The sequence below is a fragment of the Prosopis cineraria genome, unplaced genomic scaffold (genome assembly GCF_029017545.1).
Source record: "Prosopis cineraria cultivar Desert tree isolate PC_DT_omini unplaced genomic scaffold, ASM2901754v1 PC14, whole genome shotgun sequence".
NCBI lineage: Eukaryota > Viridiplantae > Streptophyta > Magnoliopsida > Fabales > Fabaceae > Prosopis > Prosopis cineraria.
Window position 1 is genome coordinate 920,315 of NW_026555345.1, and position 9,364 is coordinate 929,678.

At 36.1% G+C, this 9,364-nt stretch overlaps 1 protein-coding gene across 3 annotated transcripts; it reads left to right on the forward strand.

Moving 5' to 3' along the window:
- The first annotated feature begins 194 nt into the window (after nt 1-194).
- LOC129293964 (L-ascorbate peroxidase 3-like) lies at nt 195-5,705 on the forward strand. Of its 3 annotated transcripts, none has more exons than XM_054932121.1 (4): nt 195-481; nt 771-880; nt 1,386-1,434; nt 4,726-5,705. In XM_054932121.1, exons 1-3 carry the CDS (start codon nt 361-363, stop codon nt 1,392-1,394), a joined length of 240 nt encoding a protein of 79 aa, XP_054788096.1. In that variant the 5' UTR covers nt 195-360; the 3' UTR covers nt 1,395-1,434; nt 4,726-5,705. The 3 variants fall into 3 exon arrangements, with proteins under 3 accessions (XP_054788096.1, XP_054788094.1, XP_054788093.1); XM_054932119.1 differs by lacking the exon at nt 4,726-5,705 and adding an exon at nt 1,528-1,824; XM_054932118.1 differs by lacking the exon at nt 4,726-5,705 and having other exon boundaries at nt 1,386-1,824.
- Nucleotides 5,706-9,364: the final 3,659 nt, after the last annotated feature.

Genomic DNA, 9,364 nt, shown 5'->3' on the forward strand with positions numbered 1-9,364 from the left:
TGATTTATTTTCTTCCTCCCTCTCCGTCTTCTTCTTCTTTTTTTTTTTTTTAAGAAATGAATTCTCCTCATTTTTTTTTAAGAAATGAATTCTCCTCATTAAAATTTTGCGCGCTGATCTCCTTGAGCGGGAGATGAGTATGAACGCAGTCGAGTTCCCATCATTGTCTTTCTTGGTCGCAGCCTTCCCCCCCCCCCCCCCCCCAAAACAAAAAACAAAAATCCAGAGGCTTTTCTTCAACTCAGCAGTATCCACTCTCTCTTTGGTTTCCGAAGGTGTTTTTTTTTTGGGAGCAAATCTTTGGTTTCCAAAGCTGTAAAGCTTTGAAAGCAGACAGGAGCTAACTTGAAGGAACTTTCAATGGCTTTGCTGGAGGCTGACACTGAGTATCTAAAGGAAATCAACAGGGCTCGTCGTGATCACCGTGCCCTTATCGCCAGCAGGCCAGCGGGAATTGCGCTCCTCTTATGCTTCTCATTGCGTACGTTTCCTCGCTATTACCTCACTTGGTTGATGCTTCCATAAATATTATTCAGAGAAAAATTCGATCGGACTAGTAGGATTTTAGAAATCAGAATCAGCTGTGTTCTGTGACTTTGTAGTCGTAAACGGTCAACGCAGATGCTGTAGAGAAACTCCAAGACAAGATTACTCTTTTATGTCTTATTTTCACTAGCTATTGACTCAGGTTATATTCTCCTCACCATCGTATGATTTTCCAATGTTTCAATTTGCTCACTCTCTGTGCTTCTGTGGCTGGGACGATGCAGGAACTGATGATGCCAATACAAGGACTGGTGGACCAAATGGCTTTATGAGGAACGAGGAAGAGTATTCCCATGCTTCTATCAATGGCTTAAAGAAGGCTATTGACTTCTGCGTAAGCTCTGATTCGAGTAGATCAATTCTTTATTTCATGCAAAAAATGTGATTTCATGAGTTTCCGCTTTATAAGTAGCTGATGTTTTCCTTAATGGAATATGTTTGAAGCACTATAACAAACGATGCAATTTGTCTTGCTTCTTGCTATTACAATGTATGCTTATATCAGTTTGTATGTGCCAGTATTGTTAAGGTGACTTAGGCTTCATATTTATTATATTTAATATGCCCATTTGTGATAGTAAGGATGAAGCAATCTTGTTCAAGCAGTGTGGGATATGGATTTACATAGAACTTCAATAATAGTCCATTTACAATGAAAATCTGAATCTATATGTTATCTTTCTTTATGTTTGGACAGAAATATTTAGATTCTTTCATCTTATCATTTTGCCAAGACTAGTGCAGCAACCTTGAAATAGCCATGTCCTCATCTTTTTTTTTTTTTTTTTTTGGGTTTGGTTACACCTATTTCCTCATCTTAATATTTCCTGATGTTGCAGAGGAAGTGAAAGTAAAGCGTCCTAAGATCACGCATCAGACCTCTACCTGGTGATTATTTTGTTCACTATGTTTTCATGAAAGTAGTTGCTTCTTGAATATTTATATATAGATATAAACTTAGTTTGATCTGTGATGTGATAGGTGATGTAATGGCCTCATAACTTGGCTCGTGAGGGTTATAAGATTGATAGACCATAATATATAGAGGGTTTTTCTCTTGCTTGTTCTCTTGTCCTTGCATTTGAAAATGGTGATACCTGTAGTCGATATGGGATTAGATGAGATTGTTTGTCTTGGCCTAATGGTGAGTAAACAATCCATTCTGTGCTAAACCATTTCGTGGAAGAAAGCTAATTTCTTTGCAGTTCTTAATTTGAAACTCCACGTCCAGCATTACTTATAGGAGTGAGATTCGATATTCATTTCCCTAGCTGAGAATCACTTTTCTTGTTACTGGTGTTTGATATATATATATATATATATATAGTAACCTTGGTCATCAATCATTAAATCTTCTTATATAAATGTTTGTGATGAAATGTCTACATTCTATTCGTATAAGTAAACTAGTACTACCATATAATCTAATGAAATCCACTGCAAAATGAGTCCTGATTCTCTTCACAATGAAGGGGGGAATTATGGTGTATGCATTCTTCATATGTAACAAGATATGAATTCATTATGGACGTAGCTAATTTCCATTTAAAATATGTAAACCTGAATAGGGATGTCAACATACAGTCAAATGACAATTTTATTGTATTTACTTATGTTTTTTCAGCTTGTTGGTGTCGTTGTAGTTAAGGTTACTAGAGGACCTAAAATTGACTTTGTTCCAGGAAGAAGAGTAAGCTACGGCTCATCGTCAAAACAATACCTATCATGGAGTCATTGCTTCTTGTTAATTCATCAAAATAATACCAAAGAAGAATGTATTCCTGATGCTAAACAAGGTGGATTTTCCATCATTTTGCTTGTGTATCCACCTTTTCCCCCTTGGTTGAGGAGGAAAAATATCTACTTAGATCTTAATAAGAGGAAAAGAGGACATTCTGTCTATTTTCCTTTCATCTATATTATTAAGAGTTTTGAAAATCCAAGAGTCATTCACAGATAACTCGGTTTAAGGAAGCTTCTTTTTGAAACAATCTATCCTTGCTCTCCAAAATGAACATGGTGATTGGATCATAGATCAGAAAAAATTGAAGGACATGGCCTCAAGGTTTTTCAAAGCTCTTTACACCAAAGATTCCAATACTGAAGTGAATGGAGCCTTTCATGGCCAATTTCCCTCCTTTAAGAAATGATGAAATAGTGTTACATAAACCTGTTACTGATGTGGAAATTAAACATGCAGCCTTCTCTCTTAGAGCCCTTAAACCTCTGGGCCGGGATGGTATCCAGGTACATTTCTTCCCCAAACAATTGAATATCATCAGAGGCTAGATATGTCCGCTGTGCGCTCAGCTTTTAGCAATCCAAGCAGTGTTAGAAAGATAAATTAGACCAACATAGTTCTTATTCCAAAAGTGGACAGCCTCACTGACCTGAAAGAGATGAGGCCTATTTCTCTGTGTAATGTAACTTTCAAGATCATCACCAAACTCATTGCAAACTGAATTAGATCCGTTTTGGATAAGTTTATCCAACCTGAATAATGCAGTTTCGTCCATGAGGACCAAGAAGCAAGGTAGGAAATATATGGCCATCAAAGTTGACCTGGAAAAAAGCCTATGACTAGCTAGACTGGGATTTCATTAGAGAAAACCTTCTTGCTATTGACTTCTAGGTGTAGTTGATAGAGCTCATTATGGTCTGCATCAACACTTTAACTATGTCTGTCCTTTGGGATGGTGAGGAAACGCCCAGCTTTGAGCCTTCGAGGGGTATTTGCTAGGGCAATCTTTTGAGTCCATACATTTTCATCCTTTGTGTTGAAAGGCTTGATCAATTGAAAGGAAAAGGTTAAGAGGAAGAAGTGGAAGCCCACAAGAATTTACCCAAAAAGGCCCATTTTTATCACATCTCTTTTTTGCCGATGATATAATTCTATTTGCAAAAGCCTCTACACAAGAAGTCGAATTTATCAAGAAAATCATGAGGGACTTTTATAAAGCTTCAAGCCACAGGATGAATTTGAATAAAACAAAGCTTTTTAGTTTCGCTAATGTCCACTTCAATTGGGCAAGAGAAATAAGTAATATTCTGGGGGTTGGACTCCCTGCGGATCTTGGCAAGTACCTTGGAGCACCTTTAATTCATAAGCCTGTCACTAAAGCTATTTTCACTCTTGTCCCCCATAAAGTGTAGAAAAGACTGTTGGGCTGGAATTGTAAGTATTTGTCTATTGGTGGGCGTGCTGTCCTGATAAAATCTGTTCTTTCTACATTACCTTCATATTTGATGCAAACTATGCTTATACCGAAAGGAATTCTTGATGAGATTGACAAAGTGAGTTGAAATTTCCTTTGGAATAGTAACAAGGACAAAAGGAAGATGCACATGATAGCGTGGGATACTGTGAAGATAAGCACAAAGGAAGGGGGTCTTAGGATAAAACATTTGAGAAGGAAAAATAGAGCATTCATCATGAAACCGTGCTGGGTTTTACTTACTAAGCCAGAATGGGTCGAATGCTTGAGGGCTAAATATAGGTGCGGCGATGGTACTATCCCTATGATCAGACTATACCAATGCTTCTCAAGCCTGGAGAAGTTGTTAGTGTGTGGAAGGATTTCTAGAAAGGAAAATAAGAAACGACAGACTCATTAACTTTCGGTGGGACAAGTGGTCAGGTTTGAATCAACCTTTAATCTACTTTAGGACTGCTAATGACAAATTCATTAACCATTGGGCGAGTATAGCTTGATCGTTTCTCAGGAAGGAAGTTAGGATGTTGATAAATGGAGAAATATCCTTCATGTGGAAATTATTATTGAACTTCTTAAATTAAAGGTGCCTAGGGATATTGCAGATAATTATTTTTGCTGGTCCAATGCCTCTTCTGGGAATTTCTCAATCAAAGCTGCCTATGATCTTCTTGGACAGCAGGATAGTGGCCCCTCTAATGGATTCTGGAACAAACCTTGGAAATGGAAAATTCCTAAAAAACAAATTTTTTTGGTGGTAAACTAGCCAAGAAGGAATTGAAACTCACTCTCTCAGAGCCAAGCAGGCACTATCACCAAATGATAAATGTCCATGTGAGTGTAATACAGAGGGGAGTGTTTTACATCTTTTGAGAGACTGCAAATTTGCCTATGAGGTCTGGTTATTATGCATTAATCCTAACTACATGCAAAAAAATTTGGTTTGTCTTTGTATGAATGGCTCAAGTGGAATGCTACTCGAGAAGCAGGTACAGGACCCTTTAAAAGATGGCCATGGTATAAAGCTCTCAGTTTCAGTTGCTGGAACTAATGGAAGGCACGGTGTAACCAAGTTATCCAAGGGAAGAAATCGACCACTGCTGATGTGATGTATATCAACAAGCATGGCCTCCTAGAGGATGAAGAAGCTCGCAACCACTGACAAAAAATCTTTTGCTTGGAGTACTATGGAATGGATGCGTTGGAACCCCCACCTCCAGATTATCTTCACTTTGATATTCATGGATTGGTGAATTTCTCGGGACACAAAGCCTGTGTTGGAGTGTTGAGGAACTACAGAGGAGATTGGATTATGGGCTTCCAACAAAGTTTGGACATGGGAGGCTCCTCTGAAGCAGAACTAGAAGGAATTAGGACTGGTCTTGAATTGTGCAAGGAACACAGTTTGAACAAGATTAGATTTCACACAGGCTCCTTGGAAGGTATAAAATTGATCACGAGAGACTGTTCACCACATCACCCTTTAAGGTCAATCATTAATCAGATAAGGCACTTAATTTGTCAGTTGGAAGAGGCATAAATTCTGCATACAGGACGCAACTCAATCAGCTGTGCTGATTCACTTGCTTGGAACGCACATATTGTGGGCATGGGAATGAAAGAGTTACCTGAAGCTCCGTCATGCTGCCGAGAAATATTCCAGAAAGAGGAGAGCTTATTCTCTTCTAATTTTCTGTATTCTCCTTTCAAGCTCTGGCTTGCCTGATGTATCAAAAAAATAAAAAATAAAAAAAAGAGGAAGCTTCTTTCTCCTGCACTTTTTTCATGCTATGTTCAGGTAACTTGTGATTTGCAGTAGCATGCTTGTTAGCGTTCTGCCACTAATCGTTAGATTAGATCCTTGGGCCTTAGATCATTGCTTTATGTGAAAACTTATTAGTGGTATTTTTTTTTTCAAAGTATTATCCTCTGCAAGTTGCGATGGAATTTTGCTGGTTGGCACTTGTCAGGATGAAGATGCATATTTTTAAGAGATTATGCTGCATCACATAAGAAACTTTGAATAATGCAACAACTTGTCTGAGTATATGAAGAGACAATAAAAACTAGGGAATACTCGTCGAAAGAACATTCGAATATTAAAATACAAATTTGTTGTAGTCCACACTATAAAAACCAGCAAATGCACGGGCAAGAGTCTAGACTATCAATCGTACTGGTATGTGTGAATAAATCAGAACGGTGTGTGCCTGAGGTTAAAGACCCCATCATGCTTTTTTAACGGCATATGTCCTTGCCAGGACGAACGATGCGAGAAGCCTGGAATGAAAATGATTTTTCTAAGCTGAGTGAAGTCTGAAGCCTCTGCAGTAGGAATACAATCATCCATTAGAACGAGTGGACACTTATGAGACAAGATTTAACCACTAAAAACCAACACACATAAGAGCCTGATAACTGCGCGCCACTTTTAACTTGCGCGTGTCCTATCTAATAGTATGATTGAAGGCAATGGATATGTATTTACTTTAAAAAAAAAAATGAAGCTGCACAGAGTACGTGCACGGCATACATTAAATCAATTTAACTTGCATGACAGGAACTGTACTCTGCAATCGTTATTATCATGCATATATTGTTTATAGTAATGTCAGTAACCTAGTATTGAGTAGCGACCAAGATTTTGACTTGCCAAGCAATAACGTAATACCTCTAAAATAATCATTTTGTGCACCTTAATTTGCTGTGGGTATTTTAGAATCACTAGATAATAACAAATGGATGCAAAGAATCCGTTGTTTTCAGATTCACTAATATAAAAATTAAAATTTAATCAACTCGATTGATTATCTCAATATCAAATTGTTGATATCAATCTTTTTCCTTTCTTTCTTTTTTTTTTTTTTAATTTTCCCCCCTGCGATGCAGATATCGATCAGGGTGTGGACACAGGACAGACGCCACATTACGTGGTTGGTTCGGAAACTACCAATAAATGAAACAAATCCTATTGTCCCTGGAGCCAAGAGATAGGTCGTTCAATGATTTCCCTGACTACAATACCCCAACGGGGACTGATATTTTCTGTAAAGATGCCTATAATCAGCAGTCAAAGGGAGAATCTGTGGGGAGTAATTAAAAGGGAAAAAGAACACCTAATACACAATAATAATTAGTAATTAAGAAATATAGGAAAACAGAGAGGGAGGCATGGGTTGAGAAAGATGAGGTGGTTGTGTCTGACAATAATGTTACCAAACCCCCCGAAAAGAAATGCAAGAACATGGTAGGATTTGTTGATGTCGAGGAAGGCTTTAAGTGAGCCATAAATGTGTGAGAGAGGACGAGGCAGGGGCACATGTGGAGGACAGCCAAAGAGGTAGGTAGGTAAGGAGTACAGAGTTAGTCTTTAGGTCTCGGCCTATACCACTAGTGTACCTAAGCGCATGACAAACTCGTCTCCATGTGCTGTACACAACCATGCAATATGAAATGGATATTTTCTTCAAATCCTGTGGAATTGGAGAGAGGGCATTAGGTTGGCTAGGAATATGAATTGAGCATCCCAACCGCGCCAAATGGATTTAAGAACATGATTTGATGAGGGCGAACAGAAATAAAAGGAGAGTTAAGAGGAGGAGTGAGTCGTTTTCCAACTTCACTTTTGAAAGCGACTCCCACCCATCCCGCCATCCCTATTAAACTCTTTACCATCATCCACACATATGCCTGTTCCTGAGCTTTTGATTTACGATCTCCATTATCTGTTTCTATATACATTGCACTGACTAACACTCTAACTCGTGTTTTTGTTACTTGTGAATCATTAATTTATTGTCCAAGTAACTCTAATTTATTTTTAAAAAAATATATTCCTTCCAATTCTATTTATAAATCACTTTTCACATATTTCATTGAAATAAAAAAAAATCTTAAATTTTATTAACTCTATCTCATAGGTTTAGTAAGGTTTTACTTCTATCCCTATTAAGTAAAAAAAAGTTATTTGCAGAATTTTTTTCTATCATTTAATAAGGGTGAAAAGATAAAGATAAATATAAAAAATAATGAACACTCTGTTAAATAAGATAAAAATTAATTTTTTATTTTTATTCTGTAAACAACAAGAAAAATATATATATATATATATATAGAGGAGGGAAAAGAGGGAAGGGGGTTTCGGGGAGTGATAGTGAAAGATAACTAATTTTTGGGGGTGGGGTGTTAATATAGAAGGAGAAAGCAAACAAAAAGGCAGGGGGGAAGGTTTTATTGCTAGCCCTTGTGATTCATGGGGCGTTCGGTTGGAAGGAAATAAAAAGGATGAGAAATTTTAATAACTTTTATTTTAAAATTGAAAAATTAATTAAAAATTTTAAATTAATTTTTTTTACTCTTTCATTTTAAATTTTTTTATTAAAATATTTTAAGTTCACTTATCAACTTTATTAAAATATTTTATCCATAATTCCACTGCAACCAAACAAAGAGATTAGTAGCATAATGAAACTTGAATCACAAGGTTGAATCAATGGTGTGGTAAAAGGTGAAGCATTGATGCAAATTTCAATACAAGCCCAACCCCTCCAACTCTTCCAGAAACCTCTCTTCCCACGCCATTGGATTACCATCTCTCCATCTTCTCATATTATTATTCACCAAACAACTCCTGTATACATTTCTTCTCTCACTACTCCGCCATTATTTTCTATTTACACAACCTTTCCTGATTTATATATCAACAAAAAAAAAACCCTCTACATTTTAATGTACCCTCATTTTCTATTGATTTTCTTTTGGCCAACATTAAAATAAATAAAATTAAAAAAAGACTTTATAATGACAAGCTACTCATCGTTGCTGTATGAAAAGATAATCATAAAAAAGGAGATATTAACTCATTTCGTAACATTTGCTATTAAATGATTATTTTAAAATATGAAAAATACAAAAATCACTGTCATCTTTATCACCTGTTTTTTTTTTTTTTCCTGGTACCACCACTAAACACAGGTCTCGGATGTTACGTGCAATTCAATTCTCATATAATTTGTCATACAGTATCTTCTTTTTCGTTTTTGAAATGTCGATTTGGAGTTCCAAGTCGCAAGTGATGGTGTGGTCGTGTGGGTACGTGTACGCTGAATACCTACCAGTTTTAGGGCTGCTCAAACCAACAGCATCAATTTCGGATTTTTGGGTGTTTACCGGATGAAATGAGATTGGGATAGGGCGGTCCTGTTACAAATAGGACCAAGATTGGGATGCTTCACCGTTTCAATAAAATGAACAATGTAAAAAAAAATTTTGAATAATAATATTTATTAATTAAATTTTTAAATTATATAAATTATTAAGTTTAAAATTAAAACAATACAATTATATAAATCACAATAATTATTAAATTATATTAATGATAACTATAAGTATACAACTTAAAAGTCAAGCATATATAAAACATAATACATTATAATAGTAATTATAAGTAATTTTTAGGTTATAAGAACAACAACAACATACAAGCTGGACATAATAACAAGTCATTATTTTTTTTAGTTAAAATATATTAAGCTAGTGACTCTTTCAAAAATAATGCAAGATATATCATATAAACAAAATTTATTGAATAAGCAAATGTAAGAATA